We start from the raw sequence: 24577 nt of genomic DNA, 5'->3' as shown, positions 1-24577 counted from the left end.
ACTCTGGTATCTAGGCACAAGGCAAGAAATCAAGAATTGTTGCATGAACACACGAGTTAAGGCCACACTTACCTCTGAGTTACTGTCATCTATCTTATAGGGAAGAGGCTGAGAAAGAGACAGAGAGATTTGCCCCTGGCCCTCAGTTAACAAGGACAGAGCTGGAACCTGAACCCAGGCTTCCTGCCTCCAAGGCACATGCTCCTCCTGCTCCCGCCTGCAGTGCTCCTGTGTCTGTCACAGCACTCAGCGCCCTGCTGAGTGTAATAATCACCTTTTGCAACCTCAGAGGAGGGGAAGTGCACTTAGTCCCTACCCCTTTGGCGACAGGCCTCCCAATGCAGCCTGTGCAGCCAAACCTAAGCCTAAGAAAGAAGCTAGACTCACATTCCTTACGGGGGAGCAGAGCCAAGACGCTCCCTCATAGGTGCATCCCTGGGAGGCAGAGCTTGGCCAGGTCATGGGTGGCTGTGCCTAAGCTCCACGAGGCCCACCCCAGGATCAGAGGCCCCAAGAGGTGCCCGGGGCTTACCATGGACTCACTGATGAGCAGCAACAGGAGGGCCTCCTCGATGTTATCCTTGGGGCAGTAGAGGCTGAAAGATAAACAGCAGTCCTGGCTCCAGCCCAGCCCTCACCAATGGTCTGGCCCACCATGCAACCTTCTGCCCTGAGTGAGCACCAGCCTGGTAAGGTGACCCTCTCCTGCATAATTCACAGGAACCAGATACCATGTGCAGCTCTTTAACATGCCCCAGTTATGGATCTGAAAGACCACAGGAGACCTGGCCCTTCCAGCCCCCGGCACCACCTGAAGCAGCTGGGCAAGGAAGAAGCTCTTCCTATTGGCCCCAGACCCTCCTATATTGGCACAAATAAGAAAGGCAATGTGTCAAAAGCAAGAGTATCAGGAAGGCAGATCATGTATTTGGCTTCTGGGCCTTCTAGATTCTCCCTGCATCCACCCATGTCTCTAAAGAGCCTGCCTGGCCCTGTGCAGGGGAGAGGCTGGGAGGGAGCAGGGCAGAGTGAGGAGCTGCCAGCGCAAACAGACCCTGTGCACAGAGGGAGAGTGGTGTGGTCCAGCAGGGGAGTGGAACTCACTTGTCCCCTTCATAGAGGTGAGGTTTCCGCAGGGTCTGTGTGACGAAGGAATTCTCCTCCTTGCTCATGAACTCAGGCAGAGGGTGGGACAGGGGGCTCCAGTAGCACTCCTCACTCAGGGAGTGCAGCAAGACCCCCGCCAGGTGCTTGGCCGCCATCTGGCAGAAAGGAAGGAACTCAGACCTGGGCACATGGGCTCTCCCCTGGCTCACCTCGATGGCCCTCCGCCCACCATCCAGCCAATCTGCCTGACTTGCAGTGCACTGCCCCTCCACTCCTCAGGGGCCCCCTGGCTTGGGTCAGTCCCTCCAGCACTGAGGCTGTCTCCACCCCTTCCTTTGGCTTTGGGTAGCTCTCCTGCATCTTTTCTCTCCTCTCCTAGACTAGGTGTTCGTTTTCTCCTTCTCCTGACCCCAGGGAGCCCAGCGCAGCTCTGCGCACCCTGGAAGCCCTTACAAGAGGTGGAGAAGGACAGGAGGCCACAGGTTCAGGCAGCCTCTCTACTAGAAGCCAGGCTGAGATTCTGACAGGTGATCAAAAATTTTAGTGGAGCAGCTGTGGTTATGACTTTAGAGGAATTAAGGCCAAAGAAGGCAGGCCTGAGTCAGGGCAAGAAAGCAGAGTCAAGGACATTTGTTAGGAAACAAATTCCTAAGAATTACTAATATGGCCTTGCTAGGACAGTTTTGCGGGGGTGGCATGGCACTGGATTTTAACTCTCATTCAGTGCTCGGGCTATCACCTGGCTCTGGTGAGAAGGATAGGAAGGTGCTTCTCGGGCTCAGTGGGAAGAGGATGAGATTAATTAATAATGTCTGCCATGAGCAGGGGCATGTAGCACCTGCACATGACACACTGCCATCCCTGGTTCAGAGGCTGCCTGCTAGCACTTCTGTTGTCTTCCACTGAAACTGACCCCTGAAAAAAACAGCCAGAGCCAGCAGCCACGTTACCACTTTGAAGTTCTGCGTTGCTTTGGTCTCCACAGTCCGCAGAACCTCCCGGAGTTCCCTCATGCCCTTCACGATGTTCCTGGAGAGAGGGAGACAGAAGCAGGGGCATTACCAGCCTTGGTCTCTCGGATATTCTCATCAAGCCTATAGATCCAGGGAGGAGCCTGCCTGCTTGAGTTCCCTTTGAGTACCTCCAGTTACTGGCATGAAAGGTCAGAGTTGGAACTCTAGGAGGCCTTGGACATCAACAAGCAAAGAGGAAAGAGGTTCCTTCTCTCCCAAAGCCCCCAGCAACTCAGGGTTCTAGTTCACCACCAAAAGGATACCAAGACTGAGTACTGCAAACAAGATGTCACCTTGGCCCAAGCACCTTTGGATTGTCAGACTCGAGTCGCTTCAATTCTGCACCTCTACCTGCTGTATCTTGTCCACGCTAGAATCTGTCTTCACTTCTGCATCTCCATCACCAGGCCCAGGCTGGCCCACCTCACCTTGGGCCTGATAGCCACGCCAGCCAGGGCACTCCCTCTGGTCAGCCCTCTGTGCCCTGACATGGTTTTTAGAGTTATAACAGTGTGACCCACAGTGAGAAGGACACCTCACATAGCAGTCCTGTGTTCCCAAGGCTTTCCTTGCTTGACACTGAAGTTCCTCGGCACCATACCTATCTCCGCTATGCGCAGTCGACTGTGATATCTTCTATTTTACCCCCACCCCCACTCTGCTTTTTAAACTGTTGGCTGCAGTCCACACCTGTCCACCTTGCAAACCACCAATGTGTTGTGTCCTGCAGTTTGAAAACACCTTCCAGCACCCCTTGGAGTATCTGGATGGTACACAGAGGCCATCTGCCTCCTCCTCTGGCCAGCCTCCCCTACAGTCCCCAGTCTAGGCCTTCAACACAGCCTCCTGGGACTGTCAGGGCACCCCTCCCATCTTCTCGCCTCAGCTCCCACCACTCAGGCAAGCTCTTTCTGAACATGGCAGTTCTCAACGTCAAGTATTGGCAAGTGTCCTCCACTGCCTTCCACAGCCTTTCCTCCCCATGAGCCTTCAGAAATAATTCCAGAATCACTTCCTCCTACCAAGGCCTCCCAGGTCGCTCCCCAAGCCTGCCTCGCCTGGCTGTTAATTCCTCTTCTGGAGTAACTACAGAACCCTGAGGTCATTGCAGGTCCGACCCTGGCACACTGTGGCTCCTGAGGGTGGCGTTTGGGTCCCGTGAGGTCCTGAAGTCCAGCTCTGTCAGAACTCCTGCTCGCAGCCTGTGCTCAGGTGGGAGAAGCATGACCCTGCTCATCTGCTCAGAGGGTTCCCTGATCACACCACAAAGGGAAAGCAGGGGCAGCCAGTCCAGCAAACACAGGGAAGATCACAGAGCCAAAGCTGGTCACAGTTGGGGTGAGCCCCTCAACTCTCTCAGGTTCCTGAGGGGCTTGGGGTCTAGGAACTATAGAAGTGTAAGTTTGAAGATCCAAGCCCTTTGCCTTCAGGGAAGCTCTGGCTTCAGACAAGAAAAAAATATGCAAATGACTAACATGATAAGTGTCTCTATTCTCAGCCTTATTTTTAGGACTGAGAATGGATACGATGATCCCTGGGGCAGGGGCAGGGTCATGATCTTACCCAAACTGCCCTGTACTCTGAAGAACCAGGAGAGGTGAGCAGGAAAGGGGACATTAACCTTAGAAACAGCTCACGACCACATGCTGCTATAGACAGCTGTGTGGCCCAGGGAGCGGGTCGGCGTCTGGAGGCTTCAGTCTCCTTGTCTAGAAAACAAGGACTTCTGCTGATTGCATGCCTCCACAGTCATAATTTTCCCATTATCTGTTCATCACTCGTATCATTTATGTAATAGTTTATACTTTCTTTCTTTTTACTTCAGTATATATATTTCACCTTAACCAAAAATACCTGAAATCATGACTTTGTTGTACTGGTTTTTATTTATTTATTTTAAATTTCACCAATAGATATTACAATACAGAAATTACTGGGGATCGAACCCAGGGCCTCATGCATTCTAAGCAAGGGCTCTACCACTAACTTACATCCCCGACCCTACAGAGTTGTTTTTTAAAAGTTAGTGTCTATCAGTTAAAATCATCAGAGGTACCTGTCCCACACTCTGAGAAAATTTACATAAGAGGTTCTCAAAGTATGGTCCCTGGACTAACAACACTAGTAATGTCCCAGGAACTTGTTGGAAAAGCAACTTGGGGTCTATCAAGTCTCCAGGGGGTTCTGATGGGACACTCAAGCTTGAGAACCACTGGCTTAGATGATTCCCAGCGTCCTCTAGTTCTCCTTGTCTAAGAAGCCAGTTTTCAGAAGGGACAATCTGATGGGAAACCCGAGCTTTGCAGCCAGATGCTACATCTACACTCTTAAGAGACATGAAGTGGCTTCTCTGAGTCCTAGATCCTGTCTGTAGGAGGATTCCCCATCTCCTCATAGAAAAATGTCAGGAAGATGATGAATGCAAAGCCCCAGTGCCCCCAAGCATGTGGGAGGGGCTCACTAAATATCATTTTCCTTTCTCCTAATTTGTATTTTAAATATTATATTATGGATGTTTTAACTTTTATTATTTTTCCTGGAAGCTCAGGAGCTAATGACTGCCATGGGGGTGGGGAAGTGCCTGGTTCCTGAGGGAATCCCCCAGCTGTGTGTCCATCTGTCTCCTACTAGTCCTGGCCCCATAGGGGACATAAGAGGATTCCCTGGTAGATGAACCAAGAGCAGGGACAGGCCTGGGGGCCCCCACAAGCCTGAAGAGGACAAGTTGGCAGTAGAGGTCCTTCAACCCCATGGAGGCCATCAGTCCCAGAAGCCAGAGATGGACAGTAGGCCACAGGCAGGCCTAGTCAGCTGTAGGGACAGGGTGGCACTAGCCACCACAAGGGGAAAGAATAAAGACATAGATTGCAGAAGCTCCCAGCCAAGAGGGAAAACGGCTGGTCATGGGAACCCAGTCCACAGGATAGCAATGCCGGGCAACTGGGTCAAACAGCCACGGGCTGAGGCGGACTGTCCCCGAGGCTGCCCAGGGCCCTGTGGTCCAGAAGACGCCGGCAGTTCCCTGGCCCTCGGGTGATTTTCCACTCTGTGGGCTACTTGCCAGCCTCCTCCTTGGCAGCCTGGCCCAGGCTGCTACCGGAGGCTGGAGCCAAGGGTGACTACAGCCTCTTCTTCCCACTCCACTGCAAGGACCAGCCTCTCTCTGCCACTATCAGGAGATCCCAGCCTTAGTCCTTACACCAGCCTCACCCCGGTACCAGCAGACTGGCACCACTTGGGGGCTGAGGGAGGGGACGCTGACTCCCCCTCAAAATGCACAAGATCCTATTTCCCAAAAGTTGTGTCTCATTATTTTTAAACTTACAAGGGACTCTGGCATCTAAATAAGCTCCCAGGAATTCTACAGCAAAGCAAACCATCACCCTGGGGCATGTTTTGAGCAAATCCCAGTTTTTGTTGAATAGCCTTAAAGAGAAAACACACACACACACACACACACACACACACACAGGTTCCAGTGGCCAGGGCCGCATGGGGGAGTTTTGAGATCCCAGCCCACACTGCCCTGTTCTGCAACACTGGGAATGCGCCCTGCCTCAGCTTACCCTTCTGAGAAACAAGAAACCAGAAGGGGCTTCTCAAGCACCCCAGATGGCCCCCAGCCTGAGCAATCCCAGCCCAGGCCTAAAGCTGCCTGTGCCAGGTGGAGCCGGGGCTTTTCCGAGCATTTCTGGCTGCCTCGTGAGAGGGCAGCTTGAAAGATCTCTTTGTTCTTGTCTCTCCCGCTGACCTTTCTGAGCCAAGCTGCCCACTTTTAACAATATCCAAACAGGGCCTCAAACAAATCCTGGCCCAGAAACAGGCTGCGTGGGGAGAAGCCAGGAAGCCGTTTATTCCAACTAAAGTAAAGCCCGACTGCTCAGAGCAGAGAGAGAGAGAGAGAGAGAGATAGGTGTATGCGGTGATGGATCAAGGACAACAGTTCAGGGAGACTTTCAGGTGGGACTGCAAGGGGGTGGCCCACTCCTCCAGTCCTGTGGCCAGCAGCAGGTGGTGGTGTGCATTTTCCAAATCCCTTCCCCTTGGTTCAGTCTTTGTGGTTTCTGATGAAGTGAGAGAGGCCAGCAGGCCCCATTATCCCAGCACAAGTGCAAAAGGTTTTGGTATAAAGAAGGCCTCCAAGAAATTGTGGCTGAATAAATAAATCCCCTCTCCCAGTGGGGAAAGTGAAGCCTGGACGGTGCCTCCTTCACAGGTCACCACCTTTGGCAATGGCAGTGACGGGCTTACAGCAGCCACCAAGGGCTCAGATTTTCCTTCTTTTCAACCTGGAAACCCCTGAAACGTGTTTCCACCTGGAACACTTCCACTCTCCTTTCCTGGCTATTGAACTCCAGAACTCCTGGGACTTAACTTAATTTACAAAGTCTTTAAAAAGTGCCCACTGCATACCCAGTAGCTGTTCATCAGCCCCGTTGGCAAGAGGCAGTCAGTAAATACTTGTGGAATAAATTAAGAGACTGAACGAGTGGATGAATATCTCGTGTGTGGCCTTGCATGCCAGCAGCCCACAGCCTTGTTAAGTTGGCCATGCTCCTGATTTACCTGGAGCTCAGCAAAGGGTTTTGCACACAGTGAGTGCCTGATGAAGTTTTGCTGAAGGGAATTGCTTTGATTTGAAACAGAGGAGAAATGACATGGAATTAATCACTGAAAGGAATCTAAACAGATGCTGGTGTACATGACCCCAACCAGAAGCCCCTACCAGAAGTTAGCATTTCAGGACTGGATCATGTGTAAGAGGTTTTTGGTCAAAGACCCAGAAGAGTGAGCATAGCCAGTTGGCAGTTCCCAAAAGCTGGAGGATTGAACTTCAAGACAAAGTTAGGTGAAGTTCAATGGTTAGCAAGTTGTACATTTCTGCCAGAGATCTAAATCACTTTTTTCAAAAACTAAAATTCTTCAGCTCTAGCCCTAGAATAAGGCTGTGCTCAGGATGAGCCCAGGACGGAGGATGACCAGGACTGAGGAGGCCCAGGCAATGGGCTCTTCCTTCCCAGTGAGGTGGGGGATGGGCAACAGTTAGGGTCAGGCGGGTGCAAACCATAAGTAAAGAGTGTGCATTAAGAGAGGCTGGGATGAGCCCTGGAGGTCTCCCTAGGACCCTAAGCACGGTACAGAACACAGGGACTCAGCACAGGTTTCACTGTTGGGTGATTCTTGTCCTTAACTCCCCTGAGAACAATCCATCTCGTGCCCTCCCCTGGCCCTGCATGCACTGCTGGCTGCTGAGAATAAGACAAAATTAATGCTTATTGAACACATTCTCACGGGGGTCCACCAAACAGCAGGCTGGGTTTCCAAAGACACTTCCACACTTTCCCACTCATTGCCAAGTGCAGAAGGTACAAGCTCATGCACGCGTGCGCACGTGTGCACACACAGACACACACACACACACACATACAAAACAGGGAAAAGAAGAATGTACAACTGCTAGTCCCAGGAAGCTGCCTTACAAAACACATTCACTCCCTTCTCTGTTGTTTGGTTTGGGTACAGTGAGCACATGTTGCTTTACTAATTTAAAAAAAAAAAAAAGTTTGTTTTTTTTTTTTTTTTTTTTTTAAAAGAACAAGCATAAAACATATTGCCTACCTGGTTCAAGGCACACGGCCCACGCGCACCACAACCCTGCAGAGAATGGGTGTAGGCAGGAGGGAGGGGAAAAAATGAAGAGAAAGGGCCCTTTGCCTAGGATGGGTGAAGGAGCAGAGTCAGCTCACGGCCCTGTTCTTGGCAGATGCCCAGGCATTCAGTCCTAGTGAGGTCAGAGTCACTGACAGGACAAACTACTTCCCTGTCATTTCACTATGGCACATCCCTCCTTCCCCTCCCAGCCCCCTGCTGCCCCTCCCCTGGAGCTGATTTATGCAGGTGAACCAAGATGGGTCCAGCTGCCATTACCCCTGTGTCCCCCTGCCTGGAGACACAACAGAAGGGTGCTCCCTCCTGTCAGTTCTTCCCACAGAACTGCCTGGAGTGAGGTTCCAACCGGAGTCCATGGCTGCCCTCTAGTGGCAGCAAGGGAAAGTGAACCCTCCAGGTGTCCCAACCCCCACCCTTTGCATGAGGGCCTCTCAATTCCTGACTGTCCCTTCAGGTCAGCGCTTTGGGATTTAACTCAGTTAGGAACCCTGTCATCACCCACAGAGTAGTGGGTAGGAGTCATCTGCGGAAATTAACTGCTGGATCGATAGGGCAAGGCCCCTGGAAGAAGTTAATAGCCCTCAGTCACACTGACTGAGCTACGGGGCAGCAGCGCCTGACTTAGCCAGCGTGAGGGGAGCTCAGACCACAAGGGAAGCTGTGTGGCTGAGGCACATGCCACTCACTCTGCATGAGGGACAAGACCATGCTCTTGAAATTCTGTCAAATCCTCCACAGGAGGGCCATGGCTGGATGCTGGGGCAGACACTGCTGGTGGCCTGCAGGCCCCACCCTGGGCCCACCAGACACCTGGGGAATGAGCTGAGGCTCCACCATCTCCCTTCCCTTAGCAGCACCTTAGCCCCATCTCCACCTTGTCTGGCTCCTCAGGTGAATCCAAGTCACCTCTGGGGCCCACCCAGTCCCAGGTACACCTCCGGCTCCCTGCCTTCTTTTCTTCCCCTATCTGAACTTCTTTGCTGTAGGTCCCCCTGGGACCTATCCTGTTCAAAGCTCCACCACAAGTAAGGGTCGGGGCTGGGCACAAGGCGGGCACTTGGGGCTGCTAGGGAGCGAACTGCTCGGCTGTCCTCTGGCCTTTCTCCCTTCAGTCCTCATCTCCCACGGGGCTGTAAGCTCCCCACTGCAGGAGGCTTTCTTTCACCTTCTCAAATACCCCAAGAGCTCAGATGGGCAGGGGTGCAATTGAACCAGCAGGAAGTGACACCATAGCCTTTAAAAGTCTTGCCACGGCTGCCCTGGAGAGGTCAGGTATCTGGGACCCAGCCTACCCCTCAATGTCTGCTTCTAGAAGCTGAGACAGTGCAGTCCCTCTGATGCCAGGACATTTGTCAGTGTCTGGAGACATTTTTGGTTATCATGCTTGGAGATCAGGGTACTCTGGCATCTGACGGATGAGGGACAGAGATGTTGATAGAACCTCCAGTGGCTAGGACAGCCCCACATGAAGAGTTATCAGGCTCGAAATACCAACAGTGCTGAGGCTGAGAAGCTCCGGTCTAAGGAGACTTCATATTATTTTTTAACTTCCTAGTAACAACAAATGTGTACGAAAAATACCAGAACTGGTGATTCCACTGGGAATATATAACTTTCACCACAGGACAATAACATGCCATTACAAAAGCTCACTGATGTAGCCCTACTGGGAGCAGGTAGTAGGCTGGGCCAGGTCTACGTGGTGAGCAAGGCCTTGGGTCACAGGGCTGGACAAACCCAAATCCAGTGCCTGGCTCCCTGGCTCCCTGGCTCCCTGGCTCTGCGATTTTGAGTAAATTACTCCATTTCTCCTTTCCTCGGTCAAATAGGGACTGTATCAGATCCTGCCTCATAGAATTACCTAGAAAAGCACTGCAGAAAGTACTCCACAAACATTAGCTGCTATTATGAGGAAAGGGTTCAGAGAAACTATTTACAGCATCACCAGGCAGCACAGGGCATTGCAACCCCTGTTTTATATATCTGTCACATTCTGGGCCCACCTGTGGACCACAGGCAACAGACAGAAGGGCTGAATAACTGCCACGTGTCCTGGGGAATGCCACTCACATTCAGAGACTTTAAATGTTTGGGCTGTTTACTTGGAAAGAAATGATGATTAATTTCCATTCCTCTGTATGTGCTGCGGTTGTGGTGGGTGGGGTGGAGCCGGTTTCTTGGCTTTCAAGACTGAAATGTGTGCTTGAGGAAGAAAAAGGATGAAGGGGCGGGGCAGAGTCATAGGAACAGAAAAGCAACTGAAATTACTTAGGCTTTTATAGGGGCATTGGTTAATGCCCCTGCCCACAGCTGGCACCTCAAGTGTGTGTGTGTGTGTGTGTGTGTGTGTGTGAGACTCCCAGCTCTCCCACACAGCCTGAGTGTACAGAATGAATCAAGAGGAAACAGGCGGTGTCTAGGAGGGAGGGCAGGCAGAGGAGGCATCCTTTGAAAATGGTGACTCAGGGTCGCAGAGACAAAGAGAGAATGGAGCCTGTGTCCCAAAGATCCATTCATAGGCCCCAGCCACCACCAGGGCCCTGTCTCTCCCCACACACCCCTCAGGCTGGCCAAACTTCCCTTCCACACCCAAAACATTGGAAAGGATTTCAAGGCTGTCCAGACCTACAGCTGGAGCCAGGGTGGGTGAGCTTGGGCCAGAGATGACTCTTCAAACCTCTCTGTCCCCTGGTGAGTGAAGCAGGACCACATGACCTTCTTCACAGAGCACTGTGCACTGGGCACTGGTTCAGCCTGGTGCCCAGCAGGTACCTGATAACCCACCATGCCACTCCTTCCTTCCCTCCTGGCTGACCTTGATGTTCACCTTAACCTCACTACACCTGCAGAACATGGAACAGGTGGAAGGGGGGACACCTTCAGCAGAGGGGGTGGTTAACAGAAGTACCTTCCCAGGCTGACTTCCATCCCTTTACTCTCACTGGACCCACCCCGCACCTCCAGGACCCCCACCATGCAGGACTGGTACAGGATAGGGCTAGTGTTGTAGAGGAGGAATTTGCTCAGGGTCACAGAGTAGCCTCCAACTCCAAGGCCCTGCCCTGTCTTCCTCTAGCTGTGAAGGGGCACCTATCCAATTTTTCATACCAGAAGCTAGGAGCATCTACCAAGCACCTACCAAGCACAAGCACATTTGAGGAAGCTGGCCTAAGCTGGGTGCACCTCAAGGGTAGAGCAAGATCTTCTAAGAGGACTTCTGCTGTGGGCAGTGCTGCCCAGTGTTTAGCACCACCTCCAAAAGCCAACCAGGCCCTGCATGCATAATCCTGGCTCCACCCAGGCCAGTTCACATTTGTTCTCTATGCCTCAGTTTTCCACCTACCTCACAGGGAGGACTAACACAAGCAAACACTTCACAAGTGTCTTGTATTTAGTAATACTTCATTTAGCATGAATTATTATATGAAATAGTCATTAGATGGATGGACAGAGCATTGAAATTAGAACAGTCCCCTCCCCACGAACACTCCTCCACAAGGTTCCCATATACATGGTCACCCCCTAGTGCTTTCTGGGGAGGGAGGACTTCTAAGCTCTATAGTGCAGGGGTCAGCAAACTGTTTTCCATAAAGGGAAAATAAAGAGACCAAATACTATAGGTTTTGCCACAAGATCCCAACTGCAACCACTCAACTCTACCATAAGACAATCTGTGAGTAAATGGGCGTGACTGTGTTCTAATAAAGGTTTATTTACAAAAACAAGGGCAGCCAAGCCTACTGCTCAAGTTCAGCTTGTAGAGGTCACAGTGGGTTTCCAAGGGCACTGACAGCCTCACAGGGTCCAGCCTGGTTCTTCCTCCAAACCTCTGCAGAGCGGGAGCTGAGGGCCACATCTGTGTTCCCCAGATTCATCCCTGGGAGCTCACAACTGGCAGACAGAGGGGTTCCCGCCTGGGCACAACACGATGAGGGCAATGACAATTCCAGCTAGAGCTGCCTGGGCAGTAAAAATAGGAATCCTGTTTTTGCTGGGCCACTGTGTCTGAAACGGGGGCTCAGTAACTAAACAAGGATCACCTGCTTTGTTGGATGTGGGCAGAGGCAGCTGGGCTCCTTGGGCCCCAAGTCCTTCCACAGTTGTAGGTGGTCTGAGGAGCCCACGACTGTGGCCAGTCCTATCCATCTTGGCTACCCAGGCCCCTGAATCCATTGGTCCTAAACAAGGATACCAACATTCCCCGGCATCATACTTGAGAAATAAAAATAAAAAAAAAAGCAAAAGGTATAAAGTTCGTGTCTGGGCCTGTAGTCTGCCCAGTCATGGACTGCATGAGAATAATAGAAACAAATGACAGTACCACTGGTTCTGATGTTCTCAGCAGTTATGACATATCAGGTGCTCTGGTGGGTGTTCACATGTGATTCAATCCAAGTAGGCCTTGCCCCACTTCACAGTTGAGGGTACTGGGTTCAGAGTTCAAGGGACTTGCCCACAGTGACTTGGGCTCCAGTAGCAGAACTGGGATTCACCCTCAGAGGTGACTCCAGAGCTGCACTTCTCCCTCTCTTCATTGGCCAGGTAGGAGGGGAGTGCAAAGGCAGCCTGCTTCAGGGTTGGGCCCTCTCACATTATTATTATTATTATTATTATACCAGGGATTGGACCCAGGGTGCTTAACCACTGAGCCACATCCCCAGCCCTTTTTATTTTTTGAGACAGAGTCTCCCTAAGTTGCTGAGGGCCTCCCTAAGTTGCTGAGACTAGCTTTGAACTCACGATCCTCCTGCCTCAGCCTCCTGAGCCCCTGGCATTACAGGGGTGTGCCACCATGCCTGGCCTCTGGAAGATCCAGAGCTGGTGCCATGCCCCACACCTTCCAGCCCTCCTCTAATAAGGGCTGTTAGAGAAACAGAGATGAATAGTGCACAGGCCCACCAGGGCCTGCGGCCACCTGCCTGCCCACAGCACTGCAGCCTCCTCTGCCTCCCAGAGTGGCCTCACCACAGTTTGCTCCAAATTCCAGGCAAGGCACTCCACTTCCTTCTCTTCCAGGGAGCTGAAGGCTTAAACTCTGTGTCCCCCAACAGCTCAAAAGGGATGCAGCTCTGATGGGTAGGCTGCTGGGTGGGACAGGGTGCCCACTGGATGGAAATGCTCACCCCTGGTTCTAGTCGGACTGCTGTGCTCAGAGCAACTGCCCATCTAGAAACACCCCCAAAGGAGGTCAAAGTCTAGCAAACACCAAGCCCCTGTTCCTCCTGGAGATCTGCTACCTTCCCTCACTCACAGGTTACTGTCTAAAGAGTCAGACATCAACCCCCTGCTTCCCAAGCTTCTTTGGACAGGGGCCCTCCCCTCCTGCAGATCCCAGCCCACCTAGATGCCTGGGCCTCACCCACCTCCTCTGCCCCTCCCTGATTCCTGTGGCTCACCATACCAGAGCCCAGCTCAAACTTGACCTTCTATTGTGTGTCTGGGCCCAGCCAGCCCTCTGATGGCTTTCAGGAGTGAGCTCAGGTCCTCCTGCTTCCATCGGGCAACTTCAGGGGAAATGGAGTAGGCAGGGTCACCAGAGGCTCACAGCACGAGAGGAGAGGGGCGTTGTTGTTTTTTGGAAAAAATAAAAACTAGACAAGAAATATGAAAGATAAACATCAAAGTGGTAATAATGATTATCCAGAAGAGAGAGCCGGAGAGGGGCTGAAGGCTGAGCTGGTCACTGCTGGCCAATGGTTCAATCAACCAAGTCTACCTAATGGAGCCTCCATAAAAACTGCACAGCGCGAGGTCTGGAGAGCTTCCGGCTTCTAGCTGAACTCGGGGAGGGTGGCTAGGAAGCTCCGCGCCCCTTCCTGCATGCCTTCCACCTGGCTGTTCCTGAGCTGTGACCGTCTATAAGAACCCAGTGACCTCAGAAGGGAACTGTTTTCCTCGTTCTGTAAACTGGTCTAGCAAATTAGGGAGTCTGAGAAGGAGTTGTGGAAACCTCTAATTTGTAGCCAAGTCAAACAGAAGTCATGGGTTGTAACCTGCTCCTGGCAACTGGCATCGGAAGTAGGGGAGGCAGTCTGGTGGGACAGCCTGTGGGACCTGAGCTAATGCTGGTTGGTGAAGGAACTAAACTGAATTGTAGGGACCCCTCCTAGCTGGTGCTGGAGAACAGGTTGTGGGTGAGAGGGAACCCACAGGCCACAGAGGGGTCTGTTGAGAATACAGAGTAGGAGAAAATAGTAAGTTTCTTTTTTTCCAATTACACAGATAACCATGTATAAGAATCGTCTATTCAAAAGCAGGTTAAATAAGAATGGATCAAGTGAAATTTAACAAAATGACCACCAGGTTTCTAAGACCTCCAAGCAGTCAGTGAAAAGGACATTGCAGATGTCCTGGGTCATCCTACCTCCTGGTCACCCTGCCTCCCTGCGAATGAGGGCTGAATGAAGAGAGCTCAGGCCTATGACAAGTTTATCCTCCCAGGGAGACAGGCACGTTCAGCATGTCTCCCCTCTTGCCAGTGACACCCTCCAGCCCCGGCTCACAGTGTCTGTGGAGGATGCAAATCCCTGCAGCAGGGACAGACAGGAGCCCCTGGCCTGCCGGGAGAGAGAACTTGCAGCAGGCAGGGTGGCCTCGGAGATATGCCTGCCTACAAAGCACCCTCCTGATTCTGGAGCTTCTCCCTCCCTCGCCACTGCCACCCCACACACACCACACACCACCACTCCCAGCCTGGCACCCGACTCCAGCCACCCCCTCGCTATTCACTGAGGGGTTCCTGCTTCACCCAGCAGCAAACTACCAAGGCAGGTATCCCAGGCACCATGGAACTGGGGCCGGGAAGAACGAGGGGCCCTTACTACACCACACAGGCAGCGAGCTTCCTGCTCCTTCACTCACAGTGGCACCCCAAAATGATGCCAGGCTTGTATTTTCACCATGATTCCCCTTGCTGTTCTCTGGAAGCTAGAATGAGCAAGAATCAGCCTTCCCAATTGGTTTCTGGGGAACCTGAGATCAGAGAAGTAAAATGGCTTTGCCTATACCTCGGTGACAAGGGATGATAGCAGGCCAGTGCCAAGCTACTCCCTCCCTCTGTGCCCTCCACACCACCTTCTAGGCCTGGCTCCCCTCCCCCTTCTGAAGACAGTCACTCCTGCCCTCCTTCTCAGTGGCGTCCCCCGAGGCGTGCAGCCTTCTGAGGCTCGGCCCTTCTGCACAGCCTTGTCTGACAAGATGTGACATGTGCCAGCCCGGCTCCATCCTCTCTGGAGAGTGTGCATACACACACACACACACACACACACACAGGCCAGACCAGAGCTGAGGCAGCATCAAAAGCACTGGCCAAGGAGAAAGGTCCAGGTTCTGCTCGGCCGCAGCGACGACCTACCCCTTCTTCAGGTTTTTCACATAGGCGCTCTGGAGGGCAGCTTCCAGAAAGTAGGTGAGCTCATAGTCAACCGGGTGAGAGCCTTTCAGATGCCGTGACGTGCTGTTGTTTGTGGTCTAAGAAGAGAACAGAGAGGGAGAGCCGCTGTTTTAAAGTTCAGAGGCAGAAGGGTCTGGGGAATGACAGCCCAGCTGGAGGAAGTGGCCCTACCCCAGTCCCAGCTGCCTACAGGGCACATTATGCAATGCTCAGATAAAACTCAACCCAGCTCACTTAGATTTAAAGTGCGTCTAAGGGCTGGGAATGCAGCTCATTGGTCGAGCACTTGCTGAGCACGTGCAAGGCCCTGGGTTTAATCCCCGACACCACAAAAATACAAAACCAACATGTCTCAAGTTTCCTCCCCTCATCCATATGCTGGAAGCCACAAGCCCCATGTTTAACATGATTTGTTCAACAGTCACAGAGCTTTAAATTCATTAACTCGTTTCATCTTCAGAGCCATGCTCAAGGGTTGGAACTGTGGGTCTTGGTCCCATTTCAAAGGTGAGAACCTTGAGGCATGATGTGATGCTCCTCCTGCCCAGTCACTTGGCCTGTGGGTGGCAGAGCCAGGCAGTCAGGCTCAGACCCCACACTTTTCCTCTCACTACTCGCAGATACCCCTATCTGTTCCTGGCTGCAGAGACGTTCCCCCTTCCACAGAGAGCAAGCACCACTGCCTGAGCAGAGGTAGAGAGGTCGCTTCAAGTGGGACCGTGCTCTTCAGGGGTTGTCTCCTGAACCCCAAGTAAAAAAAGAGAGGAAAAGGAAACTAGGGGAACAGCCACCACAAGCCTCACTTAAGCCTTATGATAGTCCTTCATGGATGGCTCTGTGTGCTTCACTAGATGAGGAAACCCAGGCTGAGAAAGTGCCCGTGGTCACACAGCTGTGTGAGCCTGGACTTCAAACTCAAATCTGGCCAGCTACAGAGTTCAGGCCACTTATTTCTTATTGGTTAATTCATCTCACATAGGAGTGCCCGCCACCTGCCTGGCACTGCACCATCCCTGCTATACACCATGACATGCCAGTGCATCCCAGGGCTGAGACCCTGGTTCAGGATTAATGACATTATTAACTGAGTGTCACTCAAGACTCAGCTCTGACAGGGTGACCCAGTCCTGCCGAGACAGGCCTTCAGTATGCCACCTTTCTTGATCTATAACTTAAAAAAAGAAAACAAGCCCTTCTTTAACTTAGCTCTCAGAAATCAAAGTAGATTTAAGAGCGTTCCTTAATATCTCAGAAGTCAGGACTGGGTCTCGGGAAGACAGGAGGCATTTCTGAGAAGCACAGTTCTATGGCCCTCTGTGAAATTGAGATACCAATTATTGGGGCCTGCTTGTCCATCCCCTGTCACCAGGTGGTGTCTTCAGCCCTAGACAGCTGCATAGCTCACCAACTTTAAAAAGACCAAAGCCTGGGCTTCCAGCTGAGGGCAATACATCTTTTTCATGAAAGTGTCCTTGGAAACACATGCAAATGTAAAGAGCCCCTAAAACACTGCTGTCTAGTGGTGACCCGATGACCTTAAGGAGGTCACGTGGAGGCTCAGTCTTCAAGTGGCCTCTGCTGATGCAGGGGCCTGTATGTGCAGCCACCTCTCTTTTCCTCCTGAAGTCCAATCAGGCAGGGAACCAGGCCAGTGGCTCTCAACAGAGGGTGAGCTGACCCTCGGAGGACATTTAGCAGTCTTCAGAGACATTCCAGTTGTCACAATTGGGGGTGTGTGCTGCTGACACCTGGTGGTAGAGGCCAGGGATGCTGCCAGACCCTACAACACACAGGGTAGCCCCCATAGCAAGGGATGGGCCCAGCAGTGCTATGGGGAAGTCTGGCCTGAGGTGGACTCCTCCAAGGACCATCACCAAAACCCTTGGGCTCTCCTGCCATTCATCACAGCAGAGGAGGCTCAGGTGTCTCTCGGCTCAGGACCACCTCCTCCTCCGGGGTACCAATCCTAACCTACCCTGCAGAGCATCTGCCATCTACCATCTAGGTCTCCGGGAGGCAGAGGGCCCAGCATACCCCACCCCTCTCCCAGGTGTCAGAGCCACGTGCCCCAACGTTTCCTGCCAATGCCACTCACTCACTGCATGAACTTTCAGAAGCTGTTTAACTCCTCTCCAAGCTTTATTTTCCTCATCTGAAAAATGGGAATAACAGCAGTACCTACTTCATCCAGTCAGTATGAGGGTCAAATTAAGGAATGCGTGTTATGACCTCAGGAGTGGTGGACACCAAAGCAGGTGTAAGTTAGCAGGGTCTCTCTTCCCTGCCTGCCCCCACTCCTCCACCGACCAAAACCAGAGCCCCTCAGCAGGGGAAGGGTTGGGTGCTCCATCAGCTGGAATGCACCACCTGCAGACAGTCAAGACAGGCCCACCACGGGGGAGCTGGGGACCCAGGGCCTGTAGACTGCAGCACCCTGCTGGTCAGCTCTTTGCCCACCTCTGAAAGCCTTGGGTCAGTTCCATGGATGGGCAAGGTGATTCTCAACACCCAAGAGCAGGGAAGGACATCTAACTGCAAGAACTAACCTGACACTGCTCCTTCCAAGGGGACAGTAGCAAGCAATTGATTTATCTCTAAACCTCATCCACTAAACAGGGATTAATAGAAGACCTCTTCATAGGGGGTGAACCAGATAAAGTAGATTTGCTCCTAAAAATTGAGTTTGCCATAGAGTTCTCTTACAGATGACAGAGACCCATTTATTTATTCAACCTACTTTATGGCGGTCAAGAGTCTCATTCTAATAGAAGTTTGATGCTACATTTTCCAACCGAGGTGGCTGACAGTCCTGAGGGGCAGGGAGGTACTTTGTTCTCATTCGCACAGGGTGACCTATGGGCTTAGCGTGGGCCTGCAGATAGAGGGGCTCCACAGAGAGCAGCTACTGCCTGGTGCTGTGACCCCCAGCTCACCTTCTCCAGTTCCTGCAGGAACACCTGAGCCACCCGGGAGGCCCTCTCGAAACAGGCGACCACTTCCTCCTCCCGCTCGGTCAGGCGGTAGTGGGAGGCGATGGAGTTGGGCAGGCGTTCCAGGGAGAGGCCTGCGGGAGGAAGAGAGCACCTGAGACCTGCCCCTTCCACGGGCCCAGGCTGGGCTCGCCCGAGGGGACATATGCTCTGGAGCAGCCAGTGGGAGGTGGAGGTCTGCGGAGGGGAGAGAAGCTAAAGCCATGGTGGTATTAGCAGCAGCAAGGAGCAAGCAATGGGCCAAGAAGGCTCCCAGGCCCAGCATGGGGACTCACACTGTCACCCTCAGTCCAACTCCTGTCCATCCTTGCAGGTCGACTCCCCAGGAAGCCACTCCTGTCCCTCCTTCCAGTGAATAGAAGAAAACCACCACCCTGCAGACGCTCCGATCTTTCTACACTGTACAGTGGTCACCATGGCCAGCTCTGTCCTCCCCCACTGTGTGGGCAAACTGAAGTCTTCCTAGACCACCACGATCCCCACCCACGAGCAGGTGCTCAGGTCATGCAGCCCTCTGCATGTGCCCTTCCCATGTCTCTACCTTGCACAGGTTCCCTGTGTCCAGCTCCTATCTGCTTGTAGTGGACGCCTGCTCTTTTTGTACCTCACAGACATCCACATCCCATCTTTCACTGATGACACTTGCTTTCCCTCCGACCACCCCTCCTGTGGTCTAAGCCAAAGATGAGGGACACAATGACTAGCTAAGAGTAAGCACATGGCCCAGTCGGGACCAATAAGAATCCATCGTGGAACTGCTACTCTTTTCCACTGGGGTTGAGCTGGTACCTGAGGTCAGCTTGGAAATGTTAGAGAAAGCCTGCTGAACTTTCCGGTATATGAGGCAATACTGCTCCCCACCCCCAACTTTTTTTGTTTTCTTTTTGTTAATTTGAATTGTTTCTGTTGCTTGAAGTTAATGGAGGCCTGACTAGAAAATGCTTCCAGGACTATCACTTCCCAATGGGCAGAACCCATGTCTTTCTCATCTCTGTGCCCCACACACTCACTACCTTACACGTAATAGACATTCGAGATAACTTAATAAAGGAATGCTAAAAATGCAATCCTCCATTATTTCCTGCCCTACCAGTCCCAAGAGCCAACTGTCAATCCAAGTCATTAACATTTTCAATTTCCCCTCCCCTTTTCTTCTACTGCCTCATTTTAGGCAGTATCTCTAGAGGGGATAACCATACTGGCCTCCTAACTGACCTCCCTGACTCCAGTCTCACTCCAGTCTAACCCATCCTGCACACTGCTCCCCAGGGGGCTCTTTGTAGAAGTCTCCATACTGCTATCGGTGAGGTCCCAACTCCTGATGCTCCATACCAGGCCTTCTAAGACTTGTCACCTTTCCATCCTAATTTCTCACCCTGCCAGCCACATCCACATCCAACTTCCTGCTCCCAACTGCTGGGTTGAGAGATGGCTTCCTGACTTGCTCCAGTTGCTCCTTCTGCCTAAAATGCACTATCCACCAAGTTCACCCAAAAGTACTGCTCACCTTCTGACCCACTGAATGATACCTCCTCTATGAAGCCCTTCCTGATTCACCCTGGTACAACCAACGATTCCCTCCTGTGATCCCTGGTCTGTACATATTCCTGTCTCACTAGTTCTTACACTTATTATTCACATGTCTCCTCAACCAGACTGCAGGCTCCTTCAAAGCATCGGTCTTATGGTGTTTACCCTTCTCCCACCAGGCACATAGTGGGCACTGGACAATATTCACTGGTTGGATTAAAAAAAAAAAAAACAAAAACCAAGCTTGATCATGTCTGACAAAGTACAAAGTGCTCTGCAAACACAGGGAAGGAATTATCACTGCTTTTCTTGGCTCCATTTCAACTCATACAGATTTAGTGACCTTGCCCTTGGCCAGGCTGGGGTGTGACTAAGTCCAAAGATCAGGGCACCTTGGCCTGGGCAAAGGGAGGTACAAAATGTGAAGGCCATTGCTCAACCCAAGGACTCAGCTACCTGGGTCACTGAGTGTCCACGTGCCCGCTGCCAAGCGACTCACAACCAGGAGGGAAAAGCTCCTCACTCCAGAGGACTCAACAGGGAGGAGGAACAGAGAAGGCAAGGAGGAGGTCAGTCCCCTCTTGCTCTCTTCTAGGGCTGTCCCAGTGCCTCCCCTCCAGACATGAGGCCTACACAACCTGTAGGGAGGCCTGGCCTGGACCAATTGCAGGTGGCAGGACACAACTGATTCCAAGAGGTGTAAAGTGCATGTGCTTAACACAGTAGTCCGGTGGTCCTCAGAAAGAGGTGCTGTGGCTGGGTTCCTTCCTGCCCCACCTCTGGGCCCAGCCCGGGGATAGATAATGCAGGCTACCGGCAGGTTCCAGCTGCTGCTGTGAAGTGGTGAGCTCAGGAACACCAGCCTGTGGGCCTCGCCTTCCTTGTACTTCAACTGTTCCTTCCACTCTGCTGGGGATTACTAAGATGCATCTCCAAGAATTCTAAGCCCGCTCTTCCGGAAAGCTCAGAGCAAAACCACCTCCTCTCTGAAGCCCTCCCTGGTCAAGTTTCCCTGCCTCCGATGCAGCAGAACACATTAGCTGCATCTCCTACATGCCCATTTTTCTTCTTCCCAGTGCTGCCGATTGAACCCAGGGCCTGGTGCCCACCAGGCAAGTGCTCTACCACTGGATGTTCAGGAAGGGCAGGATAAAAACCCAGATGAATGGGCAGATTTGGGCACGCTTGAGTGTAGAACCCAGTGGAGTTCCTCTCTCTCCTTAAAAAGCAGTTCTTAGAGAAATCACACAGTGGGGTGTATTTACACAATAGAATTATACTCAGAATTATTTATTTATTTATTTTTGGTACCAGGAATTTTATCTCAGGGGCCCTCGACCATTGAGCCATATCCCCAGCCCTATTTTGTATTTTATTTAGAGACAGGGTCTCACTGAGTTGCTCAGTACCTCACCATTGCTGAGGCTGGCTTTGAACTTGTGATCCTCCTGTCTCAGCCTCCGGAGTTGCTGGGATTACAGGTGTGTGCCACTGTGCCGGGCTATATACTCAGAGGTTTTTTTTTTAAAAAGCAGCATATAAGTGTGTCTTATACACACATAAAATGGATGGATTCCTGAGAAATTGTACAAAAGAAGCAAGATGTAAAAAGTACATACTGTGTAATTTCATTTACATGACCTTCAAAAAAAGGCAAATTAACATATATTATTGGAAAATAATCAGTGATTGGGGTGGGGGGTGGAGGTGGCGAAAGAGGCCTCAGGGAACTTTCTAGGGTGACAGAAATGTCCTACATCCTTATTAGACTGTGGACTCTGGGTTTCTACGCTAGTCCAACTCATCAAATTATATACTTAAGATTTGCACACATCTCACTGTATGAAAACTCATCTGAAAACAATGGAAATGATGCCTTTATTTATTTATTTATTTCTATGATACTGGGACATTGAACCCAGGAGCACTCTACCTCTGAGCTACATCCCCAGTCCTTTTTTCTTCTTGAGACAAAGTTTGGCACAGTTGCCAAGGCTGGTCTTGAACTCACAATCCTTCTGCCTCAGCTCTAGAGTAGCTGGGAGATTACAGGCACGCATCACTGTGCCTGGCAGACAACGCCTTTTTTAAAGGAAGCATTTGTGATCCAGAGAAACAAAAGATCAATGTCAAGAGGATATATCCATTGAATGGTCCTCTGCAAAATAAATTCCAACATACCTAAGACCAAAATGGTTCCCAGAGATGGCAAGGGCTTTTCCTCAGTAGGATCACCAATCACCAATCACCCAGTTCTGCCCATAGAGAGAGGCATTTTTACCTGAGACTTGTTCTCTGACTGCTACGAAGGCTCATTCTCTTGCCCACAAATGTCTGATTGAACACATACCCAGGGTTTCTACGCCTCTACCCCATGAGCACTCCTGCACTGGAGGCCGTATTGCAACACCACCAGGTCCACAGTGGAGACTCCCTCCTGAGCCTGGCTCGCAAGGATCCCAGCAATTGTGGCACAGTCCTGTGGGGTGGGCAATAAGCCCGGGCTGCCAGGAAGTTCCCACATTGCCTACTGATTCCCACCTGTGAAAGAGGCCTTTTTGTGTGGTCACCCAGATTAACAAGCCTACGAGACACGAGAGGCCTTTTCAAGAGGAGGCCCCTCTTTTTCTTGAACTCTGCACTTTCGGTTTGGAGGCAATCTGATCCTGGCACCGTCGGGGCCCAGCACCAGGCTGGTCCCAGCTTCTTCAGACAGAGATGACTCATCCCATCCCGGCAGCTGCCTTCCAAGAAGGCCTGCCCTGGGAGCCTCGGAGCCTGGAGCCACACATCTTCCTGTGCTGTAGGAACTACACTTTCCACATGGGGGGACACACTCTCCCGCCCTGCCCCAGCCAGCTCCCAAGAGAGGATTAAACCCAGTGCTGGGCCCCCCAAGTGAAGGGAAGAAGGAAAGAAATACAATTCGTTCTTCAGCCCTCAAGGAGGGAGCCTTAAGGCCAGGGAGGGAGGAACCCTCACAGATCATGTTCAAAAGTGGGTGATATGGTGGCTCCTCAGAACAGGAAAAAGAAGAGTTACATGACCCAGCAACCCCATCTCCATTACAGATTCAAAAGGATGGAGAGGAGGGTCTTGGAGAGATAGTTGAGTATCCATATTTAGAGTGGCATCATCCAAACAGCCAAAAGTGGAACAGCCCAGAGGCTCCCAGACAGGTGAATGGACAAATCAAATGGTATATACATCCAATGCAGTATTCTTCACCTTTAAAAAGGAAGGAAATTCTAATACACGCTACAGTACAGATAAACTTTGAGAATATTATGCTTAGTGAAATAAGCCAGACACTGGAAAGGCAAACACTGTATGATTCTACTTATATGAAGCCAGATTCACAGAATCAGAAAATAAAAGGGTGGTTGCCAAAATAAAAGAGGATGGGGGAGGAGGGAATAAGGAGTTGTTATTTCATGGGGACACACTTTCCATTTTGCAAGACAAGAAGGGTTCTGGACATTGGTTGCATAACAATGTGAACATTAAACAGTTCTAGAGGTTGGTCGCATAATAATGTTCTTCGTGAACTGTACACTTAACATTTACACACAAACACACAAATTCCTGGTCTGGCATATGCTAAGTATGGCTCCCTACCTCTAAGCTACACCCTCAGCCCTGATATCTGTATTTTAACACAATTTCTTAAATAAATTTTTTTAAAAAGCAGACAATTTGGCTTCTGTATTCAAGTTTCCAAAAAAGTGTTACTCTTTGATCCAGTAATTCTATTTCTTGGATGAATGCAAAAATTTAGCTTCAAGGAGAGCCACTGCAGCATCCTTTATGATGGTAAAAAAAGAGATTAAACTGGGCCCACACCTGTAATCCCAGCTACCGCTCCTCTGGAGGCTGAGATAGGAGGATCACAAATTAAAAGCCAGCCTCAGCAATAGTGAAGCAACCAGTGAAACCCTGTCTCTAAATAAAATACAAAATAGGGCTGGGGATGTGACTTAGTGGTTGAGTGCCCCTGAGCTCAATTCCTGGTATAAAAAAAAAAAAAAAGAGAGAGAGAGAGAGAGAGAGAGATAGTATATAGATCCAAAGACAGGCCAAGTTTGCAAAACCATGATGAATCCTTACAATGAAATGCTATGAAGTTGCTTACACTGATACAGACATGAAAAATGAGTCATAAAATATTAACTTTAAAAAGCATAGTAACAGGCTAAGGTCGTGGCTCAGTAGTAACATGCTTGCCTAGCATGCGTGAGACACAGGGTTCGATTCTCAGTACCACATACAAATAAGTAAATGTTCATTAACAATTTTTAAAAAATTAAATAAATAAATAAAAAGCAAATGGTAAAACATGAACTTATGAACTATTGTGATTATATTATTATTTGCAATACTGGGGATTAAACCAGGGCCTTACACAGTTAAGCCAGTGCTCTACCATTGAATTACATCCCCAGACCTTTTTATTTTTTTCTTTTAATTTTATTTTGATAAAGGATCTCATTAAATTGTCCAGGTTGGCCTCAAACTTGTGATCCTCCTGCCTCAGCCTCATGAGTAGCTGAGATTACAGGTGTGCACCACTATGCCTGGCTATGAACTTATTTTTATTTTAAAAAGCCCATATAAACCTATAGGAAAAAAAAAAAAAAGACTGGAAAGAAACACTTCAGAATGTTTATAGAGAACTAAGTCTCAGTGTGCCCAAACAAAAAATGAGATCACTAACAATGCCTAGCTTGTACTGCAGCCATGAAAATTAGATCAAATGAAATATCACAAAGATAATACATGATTTTAGAAAACAATTCTGGTGATGCTCATGATGTACCACAATACTTAGGTAGGGGCTGAACCTTCCCCAGGGCTCTGGATGAGAGCTCTGTCTC

General features: G+C 50.7%; 1 protein-coding gene across 2 annotated transcripts in view; it reads right to left on the bottom strand.

Moving 5' to 3' along the window:
• Ttc7a (tetratricopeptide repeat domain 7A) overlaps positions 1 to 24577 on the bottom strand; it is a 114123-nt gene that overhangs the window by 67906 nt on the left and 21640 nt on the right. Inside the window, exons 4-8 of one of the 2 annotated variants that reach the window (XM_027934378.2) lie at positions 18117 to 18247; positions 15145 to 15260; positions 2058 to 2136; positions 1105 to 1262; positions 533 to 596 (exon numbers count right to left, since the gene is read on the bottom strand). In XM_027934378.2, the coding sequence (XP_027790179.1) occupies positions 533 to 596; positions 1105 to 1262; positions 2058 to 2136; positions 15145 to 15260; positions 18117 to 18247 (548 nt within the window). Of the gene's footprint in view, positions 1 to 532; positions 597 to 1104; positions 1263 to 2020; positions 2137 to 15144; positions 15261 to 18116; positions 18248 to 24577 lie in introns of those variants that run through there. The other variant, XM_071601551.1, reaches the window with a different exon arrangement.

The sequence above is a fragment of the Marmota flaviventris genome, chromosome 14, assembly GCF_047511675.1.
Source record: "Marmota flaviventris isolate mMarFla1 chromosome 14, mMarFla1.hap1, whole genome shotgun sequence".
In the NCBI taxonomy this organism is placed as follows: Eukaryota; Metazoa; Chordata; class Mammalia; order Rodentia; family Sciuridae; genus Marmota; species Marmota flaviventris.
The sequence above is the reverse complement of the archived record's forward strand: the minus strand, read 5'-3'. Positions and strand labels throughout refer to the sequence as shown.